The following is a 25,857-nucleotide window of genomic DNA, read 5'->3' as shown; positions in this document are numbered from 1 at the left end:
TGAAAAAGATTGGATAGGACTTTGCACTGGCTAAACATGACTAATTGAAAACAGTTGAGGGCCGAGTAGCACTCACAACAAGACAGGTACGGTTCAGGTTTGGACTTAAACTTTTGCCTTAAAGTATAGAATCCATTACTATCAAAGTTATGATTGCAATGTCATTACACTTGCCACTGTAGTGGGATTCCTGGAAGGCATTTAACGTTAAAAGTTATGTGCAAAGTAGAACCTCATAGTATTGGGGTAACATACTAGAACTAAGATCCCACAGGGGTCCGAGGTGGGTCCTCAACTTTTTACAATTTATATTAATAACTTTGATGAGGGGGTTTAAGGCATGGCAGCTATATTTGTGAATTACACAAAGATAGGTAGGAAAGTATGCTGCAAAGATAACTTAACAAGGGTGCAGACTAAGATAACAAGGCTCTCTGATGAAGGGTCTAGGCCCGAAACGTCAGCTTTTGTGCTCCTGAGATGCTGCTTGGCCTGCTGTGTTCATCCAGCCTCACATTTTATTATCTAAGGTGTAGAGCTGGACGAGCGTAGCAGGCCAAACAGCATCAGAGGAGCAGGAAAGCCGATGATTCAGATCTGGAACCTTCTTCGAAGCTTTATCTGGAGGAGGGTCTAAGCCCGAAAGTCAGCTTTCCTGCTCCTCTGATGCTGCTTGGCCTGCTGTGTCATCCAGCTCTACACCTTGTTACCTCAGATTCTCCAGCATCTGCAGTTCCTGCTATCTCTCCAGACTGAGATAGACAGGTTGTGAGAATGAGCAAAAATCTGGCAAGTGGAATAAAATGTGGGAAAGTTTAAAGTTGTTTACTTTGGTAGGAAGAATAAAAAGCAGAGTATTACTTAAATAGGGAACAACTGCGGAATTGAGTGGGATTCTGACAGCCTCAACCGTGATCTTTGGTTGGTGTTGCACGACAGTTGACCCCACTACACTATACACTTTCCCACACATACACACACTTTCTCTCCACAAAAACACAGACACATCAATGGGATGAATGTGCATTTCCAGATACATTCTATTTTGTTAAAAAAGCATACAATTTATAGTCACCGTCAGTCAATAGGGCATTTTATAAATTTCTGCAAACCACTCTGGCTCCAGGTTAAAACACAGGCAGATTCAAAATAAGGCTTCACACCTAAAACCTCACACCTAACCCGAGATATCACCTCTTGTTTACACTGATAAAAACTTTAATTATCTCAGGGCAATGATTTGAAAGAAATTCTGAGATTTGCAATTAAACAAATCAAAACCGGTGTCTCCTTACTAACTGATTAAAGACGTAAAGGGCAGGAGTCAGCCAGACATTTTAGGTTTATTCAATTCATTTGCATCAGTTGTACGATATTTTGATCTTTTACTTATAAAGTCTGTGTCTTGATGTGTCTCTCACTATACCTGGTGAAGGAGCAAGGCTCCAAAAGCCTTTTTTTGGATAAACCTGTTGGGCTGTAACCTGGTGTTGTATGATTTTTGACCTTGTCCAACCCAGTCCAACACCAGCACCTCCACATGAATTCCGAGTGCAGAGGGAATTAAGAGTTCTGGTGCTTGAATCACAATCGGTTAGTATGCGGATACAGCATGTACCTAGGAATGCAAAAGCAATGCTAGTCTTTACTGGGAGAAGAACTCAACACAGAAATGAGTATTTATGCTTCAGTTTTATAGTGTATCATTAAGACCATAATCTCAAACACTATGCACAGTTTTCGTCTCCTCCTTTAAGGATGTACACATGTTCAAGTTTGTTCAGAACAGGTTTTCTAGATTGATGAGCAGGGTTGACATATGAGATAAGCGTTCAGAACAGCAACCAGTGATTTGTTTGGAGTTCATAATATCTTGAACGGTCCTACAAAATGAATATAGAAAGAATATTTACTCTGTTGGGTGAATCCAAAATTAGGGGCCATCCTTGGACTGAGATGAAAAGAATTATTTTGTCTCAAAAGGTTCTGTGATTTTGGAACTTTGAGCCTCAAAAGGTGCTGGAGGCAGGATAATTGAGCATGATTAAGGCGAAGGTACATAGATTTTTGTTAGGAAAGGGAATCAAAGGTTATCCAAGATAGGCTCGATGTGGGATTCAAACCACAATCAGGTTAGCAACAATCGTATGGAATGATGGAGCAGGCTCAAGGGCTGAACGGCCTATTCCTAATACATATGTTCTACAGTGTTTAATACAGTGTTGCTGGGGCATGTCCAACAAATCCTGTTCCCAATTGGCTCAAAACAAAACATATTCATTAATCTGGTTTCCAAAACCTGAATCTTTTTTCTAATTATTCTTTATCGATGTGACTTAATTCTGAAGTGTACAACTTACACAGAATGATCAATGCGACTATTGTTGCAGACTCTGCAAAAATGGCTCAGCATTTGCTTTAACTGATCCAGTACCAATGTTCTTTTGCAATAATGGGCAAAATTCCAATTTCTTTTATTCTTTCATCGGATATGGACATCACTAGAGAGGATAACATTTCTGCCATCCTTAATTGCTCCAAATTAGTAGTCTGCTAGGCCATTTCAGGAGGTAGAAGTAACAGAATTAAAGATTCATGTCCAATTACTCTTCTTCAGACTCTAAATATTGACTCTGCCTCTCTCTTCAGGTATGTCCAGACCTGCTGAGTTCACATTGCATTGTCATCCAAAGGAATTGGACTCATGATCCATTCTTGCCAACTTTCTTAGCACTCCTCTATCAAACATACTGTTAAGTTGTGTGTGTTGATTATTATACTTACTTCTAACACTACTGCTGTCGATGAGGAAAGCTTTGACCAAGCTACACTTGAGAAATGAATGCAGCTTGACGCCCTCAAAACATCAATAAATATTAGAAAAACTCTTACTAATGGCAAACAAACAAAACATTGGCTTAGAAGTTCCAGTTGATAGCAGTAGATAATCAAGGACAAGATGATGGTCAATCTCAAATTAACAGGATATCACAAATGATAAAAAAGTGATAAATGAGACATTGTAACTCTGGATTAAATTTTGCCGACAATATTCATTTCAGTTAACCATTTAATACACTTGGCATAGTAAAAGACAGTGGAAAAGAGGTTTTAAGTAGCTACAATGATCTAAACACATTCCCTCCATTCCCTTTCTCATCCACAAGTGTGAGATTAGCTTTTGCATGCAAACACCGATGATGATGCTATACCACTCCTCTCACATCCTCTATCACCTGACTATTTGTTTGATATTACCTCTCAGGTGAATCACAACTTCCTCAAAATCAGTACTAGGAAGAATAAAGCAATTGGCTTGCACCACAATTGTTTATTTGACTCTGATTCTCCTTGGCTATTATTTCAAACTGAATTAGTTTTTGGAACCTTGTGGTCTTGTTCTACCCAAGGAACAGCATTAAAGCATCATAGTGAAGGTGTTTAAATTCACCTCTTCAACATTGCTCACTTGAACCATCTCAGTTCCTTAAATCACATTTACATATTTATGTCACCACTAAACATGACTGCACATAATACTCAAGTATTAAGTTACCACTTTACATCGTCCAGAAAGAGCAACTTGTCAAATGTCTGCTGCATGTATCATGTTCTGTAGACCTTCAATGTCATTCTCAATTATCTCTATTGACTTCCTGTCACACAACACATTAGATTTACCACCCGCACTATTTTCTTCCCTCCACAGCTCACATCCTGTTTCTACAATCTCCTTCAGCTGTGTTTCACCTGCCAAACAGTTCCATGACTTAAGCATTATTTTTATTCCTCTTTCCTGCTGTCCATCATTGCTGGCGGAATCTTGAACTAATGAAACATGACAAGCCTGAAACAATAACTCTCTCTCTACATTGATGCCATCAGACTTGCTGAGAATTTTCAGCATTTTCTAGTTTTATTCCTTTAGTGTCTATTGTCCTACTCCACAGAACTTCCGCCCTTAGTACTGTAAATTTCTCTCTAAAAACCCATCTACTCCAATCTTTTGATTGCACCTCTCTCCAATTTCTCCCTCCTGTTTATTTTCTTTGTAGCTTTAATATTTTTGACAAAAGAAATTGAAATGCTTTGTTTTATTTCAATAGGAAAAGGTGGAACTTGCATCTGTATTGCATTTTAAATCCTTGGCATAGGATCCCCACAGCCAAAAATTACCTTTGAAGTATAATCACTTGTTAAACAGCGAGTACAGAAGCCAACGTCTGCACAGCAAAGTCTCACAGCAGTGTTGAATTGTCTGTTATTTTTTAATGTTACTGATTAAGAGTAGGGCTGTTGAGGGGGTCACTTGATACATTCATGCTCTTTTATGAACCGCATTAGATTGTTTACACCAAATCAAACAGGCAGAGAAAGCCTTAATTTCATTATATTTCACCTAGAATGCAGTATCTCTGACAATGAAGCACACCCTCAGAATGACATTGCAGTGTTAGCTGAGATTCTGTGTTCAAGTTCAGGAATGGGGTTTGAACCATGGCCTTTTCAACTAGTCACCCCACCCCAGTCAGGCTTGTATATCTAATTTAGCAGAGAACTCACAAGAAATTGATAGATATAACAGTGAATTAGAACTCTCAGGCACTTAACCCCTTCCATTGATCCATTTCAGTAATCTAGCCATACTTAGATCAAGTAGCATGGATTAGTTATCAGAGATATTATCGTTCAGTAACTATTGAAAAACTTAGCTACATTTATTGCAATAATTATGCAAAAGGCTATAATTCAAAAATAGTCTAGAAAAGCAGGGAAGACAATTAGGCTTCACAGTGCCCTTAATTATCTTGAGTATATATAACTACTCACTTTGTATTACCAGAAGGTCTACAAACATTCTAAACACACACTAGTTATTCGTGACTAGCATGACATTTATCAGCAAATAGTTTTGCTGGTAATCACAGCTTATCAACTTCTGATCACCAATTTTGCAAAATCTACAGTTGCCTATTTTGCATACCACTTTACCTTTACTTGCAAGTGATAAATCATAAATTTACTAACCTTACATTAACTATAATTAAAAATCCATGCAGTAAATAACAAAGCATATGGGGAGGTATAATATTAATGAAAAGTGCTTGATAAACCTTTTTAATGTCACGAGAAGTTGTTTATCATTTTCGTCATGAGGATGTGTCACGTACAATTGAAGTAATGCTGTTTAACACGATTTCCCTCACTGTCTCCTTGCTTATACCAACAAATTGAAAATGCTTTAAGACAGCAGTACTTCCCTTCCCAGTGATTGTTCATATTCAAAGCCCTGTTAAAATATTCCACACTCCCAAAAAACTTTAACATGCCTTTGAATGAATTGCCTAAACAGCTGTGAATTTTTTTAGCCTTAATAACATTTAGTTTGTTTAAGTGAGGAGGTAACACAGGAATACCTTTTTGATGCAAATACCAATTTCTATGTGCTCTACCTCATTATCCATAAAAAAAAAGAATACTGCCTCACTACTTCACAGACGCAAAGCTCTTTTGTAGGGCTCAGAGTACAAGCATTTTATTCAACCAGCTGGATACCGGGCATGGGTCGATGATGTTGGGCAGAAAAGTCCGCATTGAGCTTCGTGATGCTTGTGATCACGTAATCCAGGCTGATTCTCCAATGCAGCACTGAAGAGCTGCTCTACTGTTAGAGACACTGTTGTTTAGAAGAGACCCTAAACTAAGATTCAGTGCCTGCCATGACACAATTCAAAGAAATCAGAATGTTTTCTTGGTATCCTGATCAAAATTATTTCCTTGAGCAAAGTCATCTTTGTAAAGAGGCAGCAACCACAGTGGAGAACACAGCTAAATGTGTAGTATACAGGGATAGTATTTTTTAAAAATAATTTTAGCTGGACATATAACCAGCTTTCTGCAGGAAGATGCTGCATTTCTCTAGAAGGATTAGTAATCTGAAAAGTTAACTCTGTTCCTCTTTTGACAGATGCTGCCAGACCTATAGAAAAGAACTATAGAAGGATTATAGCTCAGACCACTGGGCCAATTGTGACTATGTTAGCTTTCTGCAAGGGCAACTCAGCTGACCCCACTCCCCAACTTTTCCACATAGCCTTGGGAGCATTTGTTATTTAGGTGCTTATCCAATATCCTTTTGAAAGCCACAACTGAATCTGCCTCCACCACATTCTCAGACAGTACACTGCAGGTTCTGACTTCTCGCTGCATAAAATGTTTCCTTATATCAATGTTGTTTCTTTTATCAGTTACCTTAATCAGTCAACACGGCTTTGAGAGGGGTAGGTCATGCCTCACAAACCTTAGAGTTTTTTGAGGATGTGACTAGAAAAGTTGATGAGGGTTGAGCTGTGGATGTGGCGTATATGGACTTCAGTAAGGCATTTGATAAGGTTCCCCATGGTAGGCTCATTCAGAAGGTCAGGAGGAATGGGATACAGGGGAACTTAGCTGCTTGGATACAGAATTGGTTGGCCAACAGAAGACAGCGAGTGGTAGTAGAAGGAAAATATTCTGCCTGGAAGTCAGTGGCGAGTGGTGTTCCACAGGGCTCTGTCCTTGGGCCTCTACTGTTTGTAATTTTTATTAATGACTTGGATGAGGGGATTGAAGGATGGGTCAGCAAGTTTGCAGACGACACAAAGGTCGGAGGTGTCGTTGACAGTATAGAGGGCTGTTGTAGGCTGCAGAGGGACATTGACAGGATGCAGAGATGGGCTGAGAAGTGGCAGATGGAGTTCAACCTGGATAAATGCGAGGTGATGCATTTTGGAAGGTCGAATTTGAAAGCTGAGTACAGGATTAAGGATAGGATTCTTGGCAGTGTGGAGGAACAGAGGGATCTTGGTGTGCAGATGCACAGATCCCTTAAAATGGCCACCCATGTGGACAGGGTTGTTAAGCAAGCATATGGTGTTTTGGCTTTCATTAACAGGGGGATTGAGTTTAAGAGTCGTGAGATCTTGTTGCAGCTCTATAAAACTTTGGTTAGACCGCACTTGGAATACTGCGTCCAGTTCTGGGCGCCCTATTATAGGAAAGATGTGGATGCTTTGGAGAGGGTTCAGAGGAGGTTTACCAGGATGCTGCCTGGACTGGAGGGCTTATCTTATGAAGAGAGGTTGACTGAGCTCGGTCTCTTTTCATTGGAGAAAAGGAGGAGGAGAGGGGACCTAATTGAGGTATACAAGATAATGAGAGGCATAGATAGAGTTGATAGCCAGAGACTATTTCCCAGGGCAGAAATGGCTAGCACGAGGGGTCATAGTTTTAAGCTGATTGGTGGAAAGTATAGAGGGGATGTCAGAGGCGGGTTCTTTACACAGAGTTGAGAGAGCATGGAATGCGTTGCCAGCAGCAGTTGTGGAAGCAAGGTCATTGGGGTCATTTAAGAGACTGCTGGACATGCATATGGTCACAGAAATTTGAGGGTGCATACATGAGGATCAATGGTCGGCACAACATTGTGGGCTGAAGGGCCTGTTCTGTGCTGTACTGTTCTATGTTCTATTAATCCTTTGTCCGCTGGTTCTCAACTCTCACTACTCTTTGGTACACACTCAGACTGTATCCCACATGATCGAAAATGTGTCATTTAGAGTTCCTCCCAAGTATTTTCAGCATTAATGTTGATTGTCTTGCACTTCTTTAAGATATTGTAAATCAAAGAACAAAGAACAAAGAAAATTACAGCACAGGAACAGGCCTTCGGCCCTCCAAGCCTGTGCCGATCGAGATCCTCTGTTTAACCTGTCATCTATTTTCTAAGGGTCTATGTTCATTTGCTCCCTGCCCAGATATGTCTTAAAAGATGCTAACGTGTCTGCGTCTACCACCTCCACTGGCAATGCGTTCCAAGCACCCACCACCCTCTGCGTAAAGAACATTCCACGCATATCTCCCTGAAACTTTCCTCACGATAGAGTGTAAGTGTTTCATTGTGGTTGATAGAGAGGGCCTTATAACTTTGAGATAAACAAGCATGAGAAACAGCAGCTAAAGTGCTGCAGGGAGGCACAAGAGGGTATTGGGGTTTAAAATCAATACAGTTGCTCGCCCCACTCCTGTAGTGTTGCAAAACCAGAACTGAAAATGAATATGTATCGTACTTTTGAAGCCAATGATTTCCATTATCAACCCCAAAGGCACTTGCTGTTCATTGTCTGTTCCTGTATTTCACAAGCAAATGGATTGCTCCTTCCACAGTTCCCTTTCTCTACTTCTATCACACCAACATCACCACACAACAACACCACACACCTCCCTACTCCTTACATGTCCTTGCCTCAATTTCTTCTTTCTTAATTTTTGACAGTTTACCTCCAGTGAGACTGTCATCTCAAAATAACTATTTCCAGATGCGTCATTGTTCTAACTTCTCCTCAACCTTTCATCATCTAAACCACCCAGCATCCAATATCAGCAAACCATTTCTCCTGCAAAGGTCACTAAATTTACCACTGGCTAAGTCTCTCACGTAAACTCTGCTTTCTATTCCAACACGCTGTATTGTTCTATGTTCTATTACCTAATCCCACAGATGACCACTACTGTCAAGTTACAAGACTGAAACCTCACTGTAAACTAACCCGAGCGAAATACATAAAGTATACATTTCCCTTTTACAGTTGCTACGCATTAGAAAAATGACAAAACAGAAATTTCATTTCCTTTATTGATGTACTAGGATTACCTTAGGGTTATTTCTTCCACTAATACTGTCCAGATCCAAAAACATGTCTAAGTCACAGCCCATCTTCCCAAAATTATTTACAGATGATCCAAATGGTTTAATTGAGCATTCTGGAAAATAAGCAGCTGCAATGTCCTTCACTAGGGAGCATACGAGGAATCGAAGACGTGTATTCTCTTCTGTAAGCTGGTGTTCTTTGCAGACTGTGTACAATTGCTCATCTATCTAGGAGAGAAAAGATGGAAGCAAACATTCAACCACCTGCCCTCAGAAAGTAGGTCAAAGTAGCAAACGTTGATGGATTTATAATTTTTTTAAAAATCCATAACCTGACAATATTAAAAACTGGGATTTTATCAATCATTTCTGAATTGAAATAAACCTGAGATAATAAAATGTGAGGCTGGATGAACACAGTAGGCCAAGCAGCATCTCAGGAGCACAAAAGCTGACGTTTCGGGCCTAGACCCTTCATCAGAGAGGGGGATGTGGGGAGGGAACTGGAATAAATAGGGAGAGAGGGGGAGGCGGACCGAAGATGGAGAGTAAAGGAGATAGGTGGAGAGAGTGTAGGTGGGGAGGTAGGAGGGGATAGGTCAGTCCAGGGAAGACGGACAGGTCAAGGAGGTGGGATGAGGTTAGTAGGTAGCGGGGGGTGCGGCTTGGGGTGGGAGGAAGGGATGGGTGAGAGGAAGAACCGGTTAGGGAGGCAGAGACAGGTTGGACTGGTTTTGGGATGCAGTGGGTGGGGGGGAAGAGCTGGGCTGGTTGTGTGGTGCAGTGGGGGGAGGGGACGAACTGGGCTGGTTTAGGGATGCAGTAGGGGAAGGGGAGATTTTGAAACTGGTGAAGTCCACATTGATACCATTAGTCTGCAGGGTTCCCAGGCGGAATATGAGCTGCTGTTCCTGCAACCTTCGGGTGGCATCATTGTGGCAGTGCAGGAGGCCCATGATGGACATGTCATCAAGAGAATGGGAGGGGGAGTGGAAATGGTTTGCGACTGGGAGGTGCAGTTGTTTTTTGCGAACTGAGCGGAGGTGTTCTGCAAAGCGGTCCCCAAGCCTCCGCTTGGTTTCCCCAATGTAGAGGAAGCCGCACCGGGTACAGTGGATGCAGTATACCACATTGGCAGTTGTGCAGGTGAACCTCTGCTTGATGTGGAATGTCATCTTGGGGCCTGGGATGGGGGTGAGGGAGGAGGTGTGGGGACAAGTGTAGCATTTCCTGCGGTTGCAGGGGAAGGTGCCGGGTGTGGTGGGGTTGGAGGGCAGTGTGGAGCGAACAAGGGAGTCACGGAGAGAGTGGTCTCTCCGGAAAGCAGACAGGGGAGGGGATGGAAAAATGTCTTGGGTGGTGGGGTCGGATTGTAAATGGCGGAAGTGTCGGAGGATAATGCGTTTTATCCGGAGGTTGGTAGGATGGTGTGTGAGAACGAGGGGGATCCTCTTGGGGCGGTTGTGGCGGGGGCGGGGTGTGAGGGATGTGTCGCGGGAAATGCGGGAGACGCGGTCAAGGGCGTTCTCGATCACCGTGGGGGGAAAGTTGCAGTCCTTCAAGAACTTGGACATCTGGGATGTGCGGGAGTGGAATGTCTTGTCGTGGGAGCAGATGCGGCGGAGGCGGAGGAATTGGGAATAGGGGATGGAATTTTTGCAGGAGGGTGGGTAGGAGGAGGTGTATTCTAGGTAGCTGTGGGAGTCGGTGGGCTTGAAATGGACATCAGTTACAAGCTGGTTGCCTGAGATGGAGACCGAGAGGTCCAGGAAGGTGAGGGATGTGCTGGAGATGGCCCAGGTGAACTGAAGGTTGGGGTGGAAGGTGTTGGTGAAGTGGATGCCCAGTTCGTCCCCTCCCCCCACTGCACCACACCACCAGCCCAGCTCTTCCCCCCCACTCACTGCATCCCAAAACCAGTCCAACCTGTCTCTGCCTCCCTAACCGGTTCTTCCTCTCACCCATCCCTTCCTCCCACCCCAAGCCGCACCCCCCGCTACCTACTAACCTCATCCCACCTCCTTGACCTGTCCGTCTTCCCTGGACTGACCTATCCCCTCCCTACCTCCCCACCTACACTCTCTCCACCTATCTTCTTCACTCTCCATCTTCGGTCCGCCTCCCCCTCTCTCCCTATTTATTCCAGTTCCCTCCCCCCATCCCCCTCTCTGATGAAGGGTCTAGGCCCGAAACGTCAGCTTTTGTGCTCCTGAGATGCTGCTTGGCCTGCTGTGTTCATCCAGCCTCACATTTTATTATCTTGGAATCTCCAGCATCTGCAGTTCCCATTATCTACTGAAATAAACCTGATTTTGTTTTTTCAGTCGAGCTATTGGATATCTACAACTTTCCAGAGAAGAACTGTAACATAGCCTTTTGAATTAAAGCATTGTCTCCATCTCTGCCCTCAATGGTCAATCCCTTAGCCTGATAATGTGCCCCCAGGATATTGTTTCTGGGTCTAGCCCCTTCAGAATCTCATATGTTTCAAGGAGATCACATCTCAATCTTCTAAACTCCAATTAAGGTAGGCAGAATTTACTCAGCCTCATGTCACAACACAAACCTCTCTTCCCGGGGCAATCTAGTGAGCCTTTGCTGTAGCATCTTTAATGTAAGTATACCATTTCTTAAATGTGAAGACTTAAAAAGTACTCAGTACATCAGATGTGGTTTCATCAAAATTCTACACGATTACCTGGTGTACCTGCACGCTAACTTTCTGCATTCATTGTACGAGCACACCCAAAACTCTTTCAACACTACAGTTTATATTGTTCACTTATTTAAAGAAAATACTCTCTTTACAATAAGAGTGAATAATTCACACTTCCCTACATTACACTTCATCTTCATCCCTCTATGTCCCTCAGCAACTTCTATGTCCTCATTTGACTCTGTTGAGCCCATTAACAATTTTAAATGGAACAAAAACAGAAGTTGCTTGAAAAGCTCAGTGGGTCTGGCAGATACTGTGAAGAGAAAATCAGAGACAACGTTTTGGATCCTGTGACCCTTCCTCAGAACTTATGGTAGCTGAGAAAACATTGGTTAAAATGTTGCTGAGCTTTTCCAGCAAATTCTGTTTTTGTTCCTGATTTACAGCATCTGCAGTTCTTTTGGTTTTTAATAATTTTATATGATTGAAATGGATCATCCCTCATTTTTCAAAATTCCATGGAATACTTTGGACAATTTCCTTATCCCAAATAGCATTCAAATGAGATTTGAATGTTTTCTGACAAGGGTCTAGGCCTGAAATGTCAGCTTTCCTGCTCCTCTGATGCTGCTTGGCCTGCTGTGCTCATCCAGCTCTACACCTTGTTATCTCTAGCATTCTAATGAGTCTTTGATATACTCCCTCTATCCTTAAGTAAGGAAATAGACATCACAAACAGTAATCTATGTACGTGTTCGCCAAGTTGTTATATATAATTACACAAGACTTCTTCACTCTTTTCAATCCCTCCAATTCTTTTATAATAAAGGCTGAGCTGCTATTTGGTTTCTGGCAGACTCCTGTTCTTGCACATTAACTTTCTGTGATTCAAGGATCCTTAAATCTCTTAGGATACCAACGTTTCCCAGCGTCTCACATTTTTAATAAGGTTTTTATCCATTAGTTTTCTTTCCAAAGTAGCCAACTTTACACTTCAAAGTAGTAAATTCAAAAAACAGAAATTTCTACCCACAGCATGACAATGATCAAAAAAATACAATATAAAATACAATACAAAATACATTACTGTGTTCATGTAGGTATGTTTCATCCTGTCAGGGTTAAACATAGTCTCACGGTATTTAGTAATCTGGTGGAAAACTTACAGTCTCAGTCCCGGAAAGCTTCTGCAAAAGTTCATTAAGAGGGATGACAGATTGTTTAAGGCATGAAACTGAAGGCTGTGCAGCAGAAAGATCCCTGGGATGGTTATTTATTAAGTTGAAAAAACGAGATTTGAATGGAATGGCACATTCATGCTGGAGGCTTGGGATGCCAGAAAAACCTTTTAGCATTCCTATACTTTCCTTATCAGCGAACTCCACCACTGCATAAATACCCTGTGGAGAAGCAATAATAAATTAATACAAATAACTTACATAAATTATCAAACGCAATTAGTCAAACATTAAAGAATTTCTAAATTTCACTATAATAACTATGGTAAGAGATCTCTTGATGTTCAATCAGTACATACTATTGGTGGCTATGACTTAACGACCACTGTGGAAAAGGTTGCACGTGTGAACTCTATGTTCATAACAGCTGTATACATTACAGAGGTCAAATGTCTTTACTAGCATTAGAAAATTGCTTACATTGAGGTGCAAAGCATGCTACTTCTGAAATGGAAAACCACATCCATTGTAACCCTGTTGCAAATTCTGTGACCCAATTTAATAAATTAACGGTCACTAGATAACACAAAAAAACCCCTCATTTTATGAAGATTTAAACCTTAGGGCTACGCATGATGTATATAAACACATACCTAAACAGAAATAAACTGTATTTCTCTAACTCTTGCTGTCCAAAACAAAGGACTGAGCTTGGGAATATACTTCGTCTGTAGTACTGAGCATCATCAAGTATATCACAATTAACCACTGTCTCAAAGGAGAGGTCCACTGCACCAGTTTTAACATAACGGGTTTTGTACAGCAATCAAGAAAACTACAGTTAAGAATGGAAATATGTACCACAGTTTATCTTCAGAAAACAAAAAGGAAGTTTTTAAAGTTGTAAGCCATATTTCTTAAAAGTTAAGTTCTAAACATTTTAAATTATGTTCAAGGTTACTTTTCAGACCTTGATAACAATAATCCATGCTATTTACTATTTTAGTGCTTATGGGGTTTATGGCTTTCTTTCTTGGCATTGTATGATAGAACTGCATTTCAATGAAAGTACCAATACTTTCTAATAATTCACATTTGTGAATTTACTGATAGTAAAATGAAGAACCCCACTGTTAACTTAAATATTGAGAGATATACAGAAAAACAGAATGCTGAAGAAAATATATGAAATGTAAGGTTGATCTATTAATATATGTAAAGAGAACAGCAAGGCTTATGTTTAGTAATTCTGAAGAAGCACCTTTAACCATAAGTTTTAATAGTCTAACTTAGAAAAGGTGTTTCTATGAAAGATATAAGCAGAAGTACAAGTAAAATGAGTTTGCCTAGATCCCATTTATCAAAATCCCTGTCATGAAGAAGCAAGATTTGAAGTAGTCCAGAATGTATGTCAGTTGCTGGGAGCAGATGTAACCTCTACAAACAAAAGGTGCATGCGGATTAACCAACGGCTAGATTTACAGACAATTACACGATTGCAAGATTCATTATGTGCAATCACTGTGCCACCTTTGATCTTTTAAATAAAAGTTTATGTGAATATTAACCTCTGATTATCTTTATATCCCTTTCCCAGTGGATTTTCCATTATGCAGTCATAGAAGCATTATACTAGGCAACAACGTGCAATTATAGACAATGCTTTATTATGTTAAAAGCACTAAGAAGTGTCACAAAGCAAAATTAAAAACTGAACTACATAAGGCAATATTAAGATATTGAGGCACGTAACAAAATATGCCTCAGACCAAGAAGTTGAAGGTATATGATGGAAAAAGACAGACAGAGGGGTTTAAGGAGGGAAAGAAGCATTTTCGGCAGGAATTTCAAAACATATGCAGTTGACAGTATGGTCACAATGGTGGTGCGATTACACTCAGGAATAATCCACTGGCTGTTTAGAGAAGTACAGATATGCTGGAAGTAGCAAGATTGGACGAGATTAGAGATAGGGAGGGGCATGGGCATGAGACACTTTACAGCAGCAATGAAGATTTTACAGTCAAGATCGATGTTTAGATTGGATAACATTGAACACGCAGACTTCGGTTTTACACTTACAAAAGTTTCATAGAAGAAATATTTATTGACGGTCCCATGGCTTGATATGTATTTGTAGAATTTCTTTTCACTGATATTAGGAGGGCAGCTGATCAAAATGGTCCGTTCTGCTTGTTCATGCCTTTCTGCTTGCAATTCAGAAAATGTCTTGGCAGAAGTTTTCTCAGTTAAATCTGCAAATATGAAATTGGTGAGCACTCAGAGAAATTAAGTCTACTAATGCTTCCATGCATGTCAAAAAAGCAGAAAGTAATTAACACATAGAATAAACTGCACTCTCAATTGTACAAACTCATTCATGCAAGATCTGTTTCCCAATATAGTCCTCTAATGTCTTCAATATAAACTGCTAAAATGTTTTAACAAAACATTTACCAATGTTAAAAGCTAGGCAGAGTAGAAGAGAACATATGTGCTTGCAATTATGTAGAGTGTGATTTCACTCACGACACTAAATACTTGTTTCCTTTCGTACGATCAGTATCACTTAGTTACAAAGCTTGTAATAAAATGGTAAATTAAATGAATTGATGCTTATGCTTCATTTATATCATACATGAAAATCACCATTTGTTTGATATTGACCCAAAAATGGGTCAATAAAACAATCCAGAATAGGACAGCAGCTTATCTGGTCAGCAAGCAGACAAAACTGGCCTGATGAGAAAATGATGTGGAGGTTCCGGTGTTGGACTGTGGGGGTGGGGAAGGTCAGAAATCACACAACACCAGGTTATAGTCCAACAGGTTGATTTGAAAACACAAGTTTATGGAGCCTCATTCCTTCTTCAGGCGTTAGTCACCTGAAGGGAGCAGTGAGGCTCCGAAAACTAGTGTTTTCAAATAAGCCTGATGGACTGTAGCCTGGTGTCATGTGATTTCTGACCTGATGAGAAAAGCACATTTAAATATTAGGTGAAGTTAAGATTAGCAATATTATTAGTAACTCAATGTATTTTAAATAACATGACCATAAAAATATTATTTGTTGATGCCTTTAATCAATGATAACATTCAGAAAAGCCCTCCTCAGCTGTATTCCTGAAAATAAGATTTTAAGTGAAACAACTTAATGTGAAACTTTGATACACAAGGACCAATATTTAAACTGCAGGATCTTCCTTATCAGGATGAAGTATAAAATGTTTACATTGCTAAATTAAACACGAAAACTGAAATTCTTGGAAAATGCCAGGTCTGGCAACATCAGTGGAAAGAAACCAGAGATAATGTTTTGGGTTCAGTGACCCTTCTTCAGAACACCTTGAATTCTAAAGAATTCTGATCAATGAAGATGCTCCCCGCTCCTTGACTTTCCAAGTTGTGACCTCTCCCCTCAAACAAAATCAGAAGTTCTGGGTCATTTTTACAGTCAAAATGTAGCTGTCAACCAAGTGATTGCCAAGTCTGCATTTTGTCTCCCCAAGTGTACAGGAAACAACATTATGAGCAGCGAATACAGTATAGCTCACATTCTCCACATTTTTTGTATTTTGCATCAATGTTCACTGTGGACAGGATATACCTCTTCCTCTTCAGCAAGTTAGCGGCACGGTAAATCGCTCTATTTGAAGATCCACTCTGTTTGCCAGTTCCCTTTCCTTTTCCTTTCTTTTTTCTTCTTCCTTTCCTCTCTGCAGTAACTCTATCCCCCTGCCCTTCTAACCACCTACCTGAGGAGTCGGGATGAATTCAAGTTGCGACCTGAAACTGCATGGTGGGAGCTGAACATGTGGGCTGTGCTTTGCAGTGACGGTGGATCAAACATGGGCCAGAGTGATGTCAGTAGCGAGTGCAGGACGGAGAGGCAGTGGCAGCCAGAGCGGCTGGTGAGGTGGTGACAGCAGCCTAGCAATTGGAGCAGCACCAGCATCATTGTGGAGATGGGACTTGGGACTCGGGACTCGGGATTCTGAGATCTGGACTTTTTTTTCTTGCTTACCTTTTGACTCTTAAACCTTGTAATTCTTGTTTTTCTGTAACCAAATAGGCGCCAGTGAATGGCAACTTTGTGCATTTTTTGCTGTGCTTATGTATTCCTATTCTTAGTACATGTGACAAATAAATAAATACAAAAAGATAGAACACAGGAAAATAAATAGCAACATCTTGAAAAATGTCCAAATTACAGAACAGGGGGTGTTAGATGTCTTAAAACACAAAGGTGGATAAATCTCTGAGACGTGATCAGGTGGACTGTAGAACTCTTTGGGAAGCTAGGGAAGTGACTGCTGGACCCCTTGATGAGATATTTCTATCACTGATAGCCACAGTTGAGGTGCTGGAAGTCTGCTGGTTGACTAACATGGTGCCACTATTTAAGAAAGGAAATAAGGAAAAGCCAGGGAACTATACAGTGAGCCTGACGTCAGTGGTGGGCAAATTGCTCAAGGGAATCCAAAAGGACAAGATTTACATGTATTTGGAAAGGCAAGGACTGATTAGAGATAGTCAACATGGACGTGTGCATGGGAACTCACGCCTTACTAACTCGATTGAGGTTTTTTTGAAGCAGTAACAAAGAGGATTGATGAGGGCAGAGCAGTGGGTATGATCTATATAGACTTCTGTAACGCATTCGACAAGGCTCCTCACTGTACACTAGTTAGCAAGGTTAGATCACGTGGAACAGAGGGAGAATTAGCTATCTGGACACAGAGATAGTAGGAACTGGAGATGCATTTCTGAAGGCGGCTCTAGGCCCAAAATGTCAGCTTTCCAGCTCCTCTGATGCTGCTTGGTCTGCTGTGGTCATCCAGCTCTACACCTTGTATTCTGGATACAGAACTGGCTCAAAGGTAGAAGACAGAGGGTGGTGGTGGAGGATTGCAGGTCAGGCTGGAGGTTTGCGGCCAAAGGTGTGCCACAAGGATCAGTGCAGGATCCACTGCTTTTTGTCATTTATATAAATGATTTGGATGTGAACATAGGAGGTATGTTTAGTAAGCTTATAGGTGATACCAAAATTGGAGGTGTAGTGGACAGCAAAAGGTTACTTCAGAGCACAATGGCACCTTGATCAGTTGGGCCAATGGGCCGAGGAGTGGCAGATGGACTTTAATTTAGATAAATGTGAGGTATTGCCTGTTACAAAGGCAAATCAGGACTAAACTTATATACTTAACGGTAAGGTCCTGGGGAGTGTGGCTGAACAAAGAGACCATGGAGTGCAGATTCATAGTTCCACGAAAATGGAGTCAAAGATAGTGTAGTGAAGAGGTAATTTGGTATGCTTGCCTTTATCGGTCAGTACATTGAATGCAGGAGTTGGGAGGTCATGTTGTGGCCATATAGGGCATTGGTTAGGCCATTATTTAAATACTGTGTACAAATTCGGTCTCCCTAATTTGAGAAGGATGCTGTGAAATTTGAAAGGGTTCAGAAAAGATTTACAAGAACGTTGCCAAGGTTGGAGGGTTTGAGCTATATGAAGAGGCTGAATAGACTTGGACTATTTTCCCTGGAGGATTGGCAGAGAAAAAGACCTTTAGACAGACAAAGGAATTGCTAACGATCAAGCTGGGAGGTTGAACAGTTGTTAATGGGAACAAAAACAAAGTTGCTGGAAAAGCTCAGCAGGTCTGGCAGCATCCACGGAGGAGAAAACAGAGTTAACATTTCGGGTCCGGTGACCCTTCCTCATTTGTAAATGGGGCCTGTTAGTGGCTAACAACAGTGGGTGTGTAATAGCAGGCTATGTGGTAACACGGCCTCGGACAAGGGAGATCTTAGGCCCTAAAATTATTGAACTCAATATTGGGTCTGGAGGGCTCCTTTGTCTGTCCAATTGTCTCTCTCTTTGGGCCCTATCCTATCGTTTCCTCCCTAGCCCACCCACCCCCCTATTTTCTGCATATAACCTGATGTTTGCTCAGTCACCATCAGTTCTCAGGAAGGGTCACCAGACTTGAAACGTTAAATCTGTTTTTCCTTCCACCGATGCTGCCAGACCTGCTGGACTTTTTCAGCAACTTCGTTTTTATTCCTGATTTACAGCATCCGCAGTTCTTTCGGTTTTTATTCAACATAATCACAGACCCCCTCCACCTTAGTCATACTCTCTTCCACCCTCTTCCATTGGGCAGAAGATATACAATTAGATTCAAGAACGGCACCTTCTCTGCTGTTCTCAGGCTTTTTAACTGACCTCTTAAGTATTAACACTGATGTCTCTCTCTCTCTCTGCACCTTCTACGCTACTGTAATATTGTATTCTGCACTCTGTTTTGCTACACTGATGCACTTTGTACAGTACAATCTGCCTTTTGTGGTATCTTTCACTGCATCTTGGTACATGTGACAACAATAAATCAATCAATGGGGGTGTTGGGAGTGAAGGAGCGTCCCAGAGGGAATGGTTCCTGCTAAATGCTGCCAAAGGGAGAGAAGGGGAACATGTGATTGGTGGTGGCATCCTGCTGGATGAGGACAGAAAGAGCAGCCTATAATCAAGTCGTCAGCCACTTCAAGATGCCACCATGTGCCCTGGCAACATTTCTGTCTTGAACCTGCAGCAGTGCCTCAGTGAAGCTTAGTATTTCATTTTTCGCTTGGGACCCTGCAGCCTTCAGGAGTCAATGTCCAGGTTCAAAAATTTTAGAACCTGAACACCTTTTTCTATGTCTTTCACCCACCCCGACATTTCGTGCCCTGTCATGACATGGACTGATTTCAGCACAGCCAACCCATTTTCACCAACTTATGGGCCCATTATCAGTTTTTCTTTCTTCCTAGCATACTATAATCCATTCTTTTGCCGGCTAACTTGTTCTCTCTCTCTGGGCTCCATCTCCACCTATCCACTCACTTCTTTTCCCTTCCTAACCTAAACCTTACCATCCACCCACAGACATAGGAGGCGCAATTGTAATATGGCGCACTGATCTTTACACTGCTGAGGCCAGACACCAACTTTCTGACACCACCTCCTACTGCCCCTTGATCATGACCCCACCCCCAAGCACCAAACCATCATCTCCCAAACCATCCATGACCTCATCACCTCAGGTGACCTCCCACCCACAGCCTCCAACCTCATTGTTCCCCAACCCCGCACCACCCGCTTCTATCTCCTTCCCAAAATCCATAAACCCGCCTGCCCTGGTTGACCTATTGTCTCCGCCTGTTCCTGCCCCACTGAACTCATCTCCACCTATCTGGTATCCATTTTCTCCCTCTTGGTCCAGGAACTCTCTACCTACGTCCGTGACACCATCCATGCCCTCCACCTCCTCCAGAACTTCCAATTCCCCGGTCCCCAACACCTCATTTTCACCATGGACGTCCAGTCTCCATACACTTGCATTCCCCATGCAGATGGCCTTAAGGCCCTCCGCTTCTTCCTGTCCCGCAGACCCGACCAGTCCCCCTCCACCGACACCCTCATCCATCTAGCCGAACTCGTCCTCACCCTCAACAAAATCTTTCGATTCCTCCCACTCCCTACAGACAAAGGGGATGGCTATGGGTACCCGCATGGGCCCAAGCTATGCCTGCCTCTTTGTAGGTTACGTGAAACAGACCCTCTTTCACACCTACACTGGCCCAAAAACCCACCTCTTCCTCCATTACATTGATGACTGTATCGGCGCCGCCTCATGCTCCCAAAAGGAGCTCGAACAGTTCATCCACTTCACCAACACCTTCCACCCCAACTTTAAGTTCACCTGGACCATCTCCAACACATCCCTCACCTTCCTGGGCCTTTCTGTCTCCATCTCAGGCTACCAGCTACAAACTGATATCCATTTCAAGCCCACCCACTCCCACAGCTACCTGGAATACACCTCCTCCCACCCACCTTCCTGCAAAAATTCCATCCCCTATTCCCAATTCCTTCACCTCCGTAGCATCTGCTCCCATGATGAGGCATTCCACTCCCAAACATCCCAGATGTCCTTGTTCTTCAAGGACCACAAACTTCCCCCCGCAGTGGTCAAGAACGCTCTCAACCGAGTCTTCCGCATTTCCTGCAACTCATCCCTCACACCTTGCCCCTGCAATAACTGCCAAAAGAGAATCCTCCTGTCCTCACATACCATGCCACCAACCTCCGGATACAACATATCATGCTCCGACACTTCTGCCATCTACAATCTGACCCCACCACCCAAGACATTTTTCCAACCCCACAGTTGTCTGCCTTCCGGACAGACCACTTTCTCGGCAACTCCCTTGTCCGCTCCACATTCCCCTCCAACGCACCACACCCGGCACTTTCCCCTGCAACTGCAGGAAGTGCTACACCTGCCCCCACACCTCCTCTCTCACCTCCATCCCAGGCCCCAAGAGGACTTTGCACATCCGCCAATGTGGTATACTGCATCCGCTGTACCCCTTGTGGCTTCCTCTACATTGGGGAAACCAAGCAGAGGCTTGAAGACCGCTTTGCAGAACACCTACGCTTGGTTCGCAATAAACTGCTCCTCCCAGTCGCGAATCATTTCAACTCCCCCTCACATTCTTTAGATGACATGTCCATCCTGGGCCTCCTGTAGTGCCATAATGATGCCACCCATAGGTTGCAGGAACAGCAACTCATATTCCGCTTGGGAACCCTGCAGCCCAAAGTTTTCGATGTGGATTTCACCAGCTTCAAAATCTCCCCTCCCCCCACTGCATCCCAAAACCAGCCCAGCTCATCTCTGCCTGCCTAACCTGTTCTTCCTCTCACCTATCCCCTCCTCCCACCTCAAGCCGCAACTCCATTCCCTACCTACTAACCTCATCCCGTCCTCTTGACCTGTCAGTCTTCCCCGGACTGACCTATCCCTCCCTACCTACCCCCACCTCCCCACCCATACTCTCCTCTATCCATCTTCGGTCCGACTCCCCCTCTCTCCCTATTTATTTCAGGATCCTCTCCCCATCCACCTTTTCTGATGAAGGGTCTAGGCCCGAAACGTCAGCTTTTGTGCTCCTAAGATGCTGGTTGGCCTGCTGTGTTCATCCAGCTCCACACTTTATCTTGGATTTTCCAGCATCTGCAGTTCCCATTATCTTTGTTCAGTATATATGCCACCTTTTCTGAGCTACTATCTGTTCTGAATCGGAAATGTTAACTCCACTTTCTCTGCACAGATGCTGCCAGACCTACTGAGTTTCTCCAGTAATTTCTGTTCTTGTTTCAGATTTTCAGTATCTGCAGATCTTTGTTTTATTTTTGTAACCATGCTGCAACTCTGGTACTTGTACACACTCACTTTCCCTATTATAGTGAGTGAACAATTCACATTCTTTTGGTACCACTGGCTATTACGGAGATCAGAAATATATCACCAGAATTGAGAGACAGCAAGCAGCTCAAATGCATACCAACTTATTTTTACAATGGATCATGTTAAAATATTTTGACTGTTTTGCTACATTGTCCCTTCTAAAAAAAAAGCACAATTGCAGTTTCTTTGATACGCATCAGAGAAAGACTGAGAAGGCCTATCCATATTCTTTAAACAATTTGACTTCCAGTTATCTCTTGTTGTTATGGTTAATATAACAATTACAAAGAAAAGTGAAGCTTTTGTTATTGGGAAAACGCAAGAAAGTGGATACGTGGAATGTCGGATCAGCAATGAGCCTGTTGCACGGCAGAGCAGGCTCAAGGAGTTGAATGGTCTCATCTTGTTCCTACTCCTTATGGTCTTCCTGTGGTATTTTACACTATGCATACAGGTTCAGTATCAGTGGGTAAATGTGAAATTGTTCAGTTTGTCAGAAAGAATGAAATAGACTATTTCTTAAATAGAGAACACTGCAGATTTCGAAGATACAGAAGATTTTAGGTGTTCTAATGCAGAGGTCACCGAAGTTAGTTCACATGCACTCAAAGCTGCTAACTGGAAGTGAGACAGTAGAGACTGCCATTGCTGTAGTCTGAGACAACAAGGTGCAGATCTGGATGAACACAGCAGGCCAGGCAGTATCAGAGGAGCAGGAAAGCTGACGTTTTGGGTCTGGACCCTTGTTCAGAAATAGCGGAGGGTTAGGGGGCTCTGAAATAAATAGAAAGGGGGTGGCGGTGATAAGAGGTGGGTAGTGGAGCAAATAGGTGGGAGAGAAGACGGACAGGTCAAGTGGGAGGGGGGTTGATGAAGCCAGTAAAGATGAGTGTATGTAGGAAGTTGGGTGGGGTTTGGTCAGTGAGGTGGAAGGAGCGAATAGATTAGATTAGAGATTAGATTACCTACAGTATGGAAACAGGCCTTTCGGCCCAACAAGTCCACGTCGCCCTTGAAGCTTCCCACCCAGACCCATCCCCCTATAACCCACACACCCCTGAACACTACAGGCAATTTAGCATGGCCAATCCACCTAGCCTGCACATCTTTGGACTGTGGGAGGAAACTGGAGCACCCTGAGGAAACCCACACAGACATGGGGAGAATGTGCAAACTTCACACAGTCGCCCGAGGCTGGACTCGAACCCGGGTCCCTGGTGCTGTGAGGCTGCAGTGCTAACCACTGAGCCACCGTACTGCCCTAATAGGTGGGAGAGAAGATGGACAGGTCAAGGAGGTGGGTGAGAGAGGGGTCTGGTCTTGGGATGAGGTCAGAGATACTGAGATTTTGAAGCTGATGTCCACATTGAGACCAACTGGATTGTAGGCTGCCAAGGCTGAATATGAGGTGCTGTTCCTCCAGTTCTGGGTGGCATCGTGGAAGGCAGATAAGGGTGGGGAGGGAAATATATCGTGCGTAGTGGGGTCAGATTGCAGATGGCAGAAGTGGCGGAGAATGATGCGTTGAATCCAGAGGTTAATGGGGGGGTGCTGCAGAGGGAGGGGAGGGGAAAATACATGAAGACAAGAGGAATTCTGTCTTTGTTTTTATCGTGGGGAGGGTGTGTGAGGACTGAGGTGCAGGTAACGCAACAGATGCGGGCGAGGGTGTTTTCAACTACAGGCTGGGAAGATTGCAGTCCTTGAAAAACAAGGACATCCGGAATGTCCAGGAGTGGAACGCCTCATCTTGGGAGCAGATGCGGCAGAAGAATTTGGAATAGAGGATCACGTTCTTGCAGAAAGGTGGCTAAGAGGAGGTGTCGTCTAGGTAGCTGTGGGAGTCGGTGGGCTTGAAATAGATATCAGTTTCAAAGAGGTTACCAAAGATGGAGACGGAGAGGTCCAGGAAGGAGACAGCAGTATCAAAGGTAGTCCAGGTGAATTTGAAGTTGAGGTGGAAGGTGTTAGTAAAGTTGAGGAACTGTTTGAGCTCCTTGTGGGAGCACAAGGCGGCACCAATAGTCATCGATGTAATGGAGAAAGAGGTGGGGGATAGTGCCAGTGTAGCTGCGGAAGAGGGACTGTACCACGTATCCATTGTTTCAGACATACCAACCATTGATGAGACCACATTTCAAATGAAAGCAAGATTACGAAGCCAAAGGAGAAAACGTTTCATGGTATGACCAGAAGGTTGACCCAAAAACCTATTTCAACTTCAAACCTCTTGCTGAAGGTATATTCTGGATCTTATTTGAGTTATGTTCTGATGATGCATTTTTTCCAAAATCTGCACCATCAAAACCAAGCTATTTTAGACATTAAATTAACTATTTGTCAACCTCATTTGCTGCAAGGAAAATAATTCTAGATTCTCTCGTGTCCCCATTACTGAAGCCCTTCCCCTCTCTGCTGGCCGTTTTGGCTCAACTAGTTGCAACCACAATTTAATCAGAGGTTGAAAGTTCATAATTCCACACGCGAGTGTCGGTTAGTTCAGGTGCCTGGATAGTTGGTTTGCGATGCAGACAGACATCAGCAGCGTGGGTTTATTCCCCATACTAGCTGACGTCAAAATGTCCCCCCTCGCCTGAGGTGTAGTGACCCTCTCGTTAAACTCAAACCCCAGACATCACACTCTAATCATAGAGCAGCTCTATCCACACCATCTAACTCCTTTTCCTCTGCCAAAAGTGATTCTTAAAAAAAATCACACTACCCTTTCTGTTCTGAAGAGGACTCATAATGAAATCGCAAAGTTAATTCTGTTTATGTCTCCATAGATGTTGTCAAATTTCAGCATTCTCTATGTTTGCTTTAGGCCATTTCAAATTGGATTATTGAGTAGAATTTATCTTCAAGAGTAAGGGGCGTCAAAGTAGATTATACTGAAACGAACTGAGACTTGCTCCGGCTTTAAATTAAAACTTAAACACTCACACAAACAGCACTCCCTTCTCCCCTGTGGTCTGAAGAGGCTGACCCTCTGGCCAGAGGCTACACAGAGTGTTTAATCCAGAAAGAGCCGGAAAACCAGGCCCAGGCCGACCAAAGAAAAGGGTCCCACTGAAGATAGGAAAAGCGTCCTCGGGAGGTGGCAGAACGTTACCCTTACCTGACTCTTCGCTGCCGTCCAGAGCCGGTGCGGCTTTGGCCGAACAGCTCCTATGGGTCAAGGGGCTAGATCGGGGCCGGAGTCGGAGCCAGAAACGCCGCCACCAGATGGAGGAGGCCATGTTGAACGGGCCCAATGCGCCTGCGCAGCCCGCGAGCGGTGGGCTCCTTTCGGTGGAAAGATCGAGAACCGAGCCGGGAATTGGGGGGGGGGGGCAGTAAAATAAAACAGAAAGTCTTGGAGGAACTCGGCAGGTCTAACAGCATTTGTAAAAACCGAGATTAACACCTTCCGTGTTCCCTCTGCCGCTCCTCCCAGTCATTTGCGGAGAGTGGGATATAAACCGCTAATGATGGCTGCAGCATTGTATTGGGTTGTTGGTATAGATTCGGAAGAACCCGTGGAGCTAACATCGGTAAGGCCATGGATAGGAGTTAAAGATGGGGTGGGGGATTTTCACCTCAGGGCGAACCGGTGATTCAGCCGATGAAAGCGCAATCAATAGGCATAGGAGAAGGCCACTCAGCCCTTTGAGCTGGTTCCGCCATTCACTGAGATCACGGTTGCTAGGTGGTTGAACTCCGTATACGTGCCTTTGACCCACAGCCCCATAATATCTTTACTTAGCAAAAATGCAGCAGATTTAAAACTCGCAACTGACTTAGCATCGACTGCTGTTTGTAGAGGACAGTTCCAAACCTTTGCAACGTTTTGTGTGTAGAAGTACTACTTAATACCTCAGTGTAGGAGCAAATTGCTGCAGATGCTGGAATCTGAACTGAAAACAAAAACATGCTAGAGGTCACAGTGGGTTAGGAAAAGCAAGCTAACGTTTCGAGTTGGGGGTTGTGTATAAATGCTGCCCCCTCTGCACTACTTTAATTCTGATGAAGAGTCACACAGACGCGAAACGT

General features: G+C 43.2%; 1 protein-coding gene across 2 annotated transcripts in view; it reads right to left on the bottom strand.

Moving 5' to 3' along the window:
• Positions 1-25,517, bottom strand: part of mtpap (mitochondrial poly(A) polymerase) — a 57,594-nt gene extending 32,077 nt beyond the window's left edge. Inside the window, exons 1-4 of one of the 2 annotated variants that reach the window (XM_059639159.1) lie at positions 25,404-25,517; positions 14,609-14,781; positions 12,515-12,748; positions 8,693-8,917 (exon numbers count right to left, since the gene is read on the bottom strand). In XM_059639159.1, coding sequence (XP_059495142.1) covers positions 8,693-8,917; positions 12,515-12,703 — 414 coding nt within the window. In that variant the 5' untranslated portion in view covers positions 12,704-12,748; positions 14,609-14,781; positions 25,404-25,517. Of the gene's footprint in view, positions 1-8,692; positions 8,918-12,514; positions 12,749-14,608; positions 14,782-24,943; positions 25,350-25,403 lie in introns of those variants that run through there. The other variant, XM_059639154.1, reaches the window with a different exon arrangement.
• Between the last annotated feature and the right edge of the window lie 340 nt (positions 25,518-25,857).

This window comes from Stegostoma tigrinum, chromosome 2 (assembly GCF_030684315.1).
Source record: "Stegostoma tigrinum isolate sSteTig4 chromosome 2, sSteTig4.hap1, whole genome shotgun sequence".
Lineage (NCBI taxonomy): Eukaryota > Metazoa > Chordata > Chondrichthyes > Orectolobiformes > Stegostomatidae > Stegostoma > Stegostoma tigrinum.
Note: the sequence above shows the minus strand (reverse complement) of the source record. Positions and strands in the feature narration are given on the sequence as shown.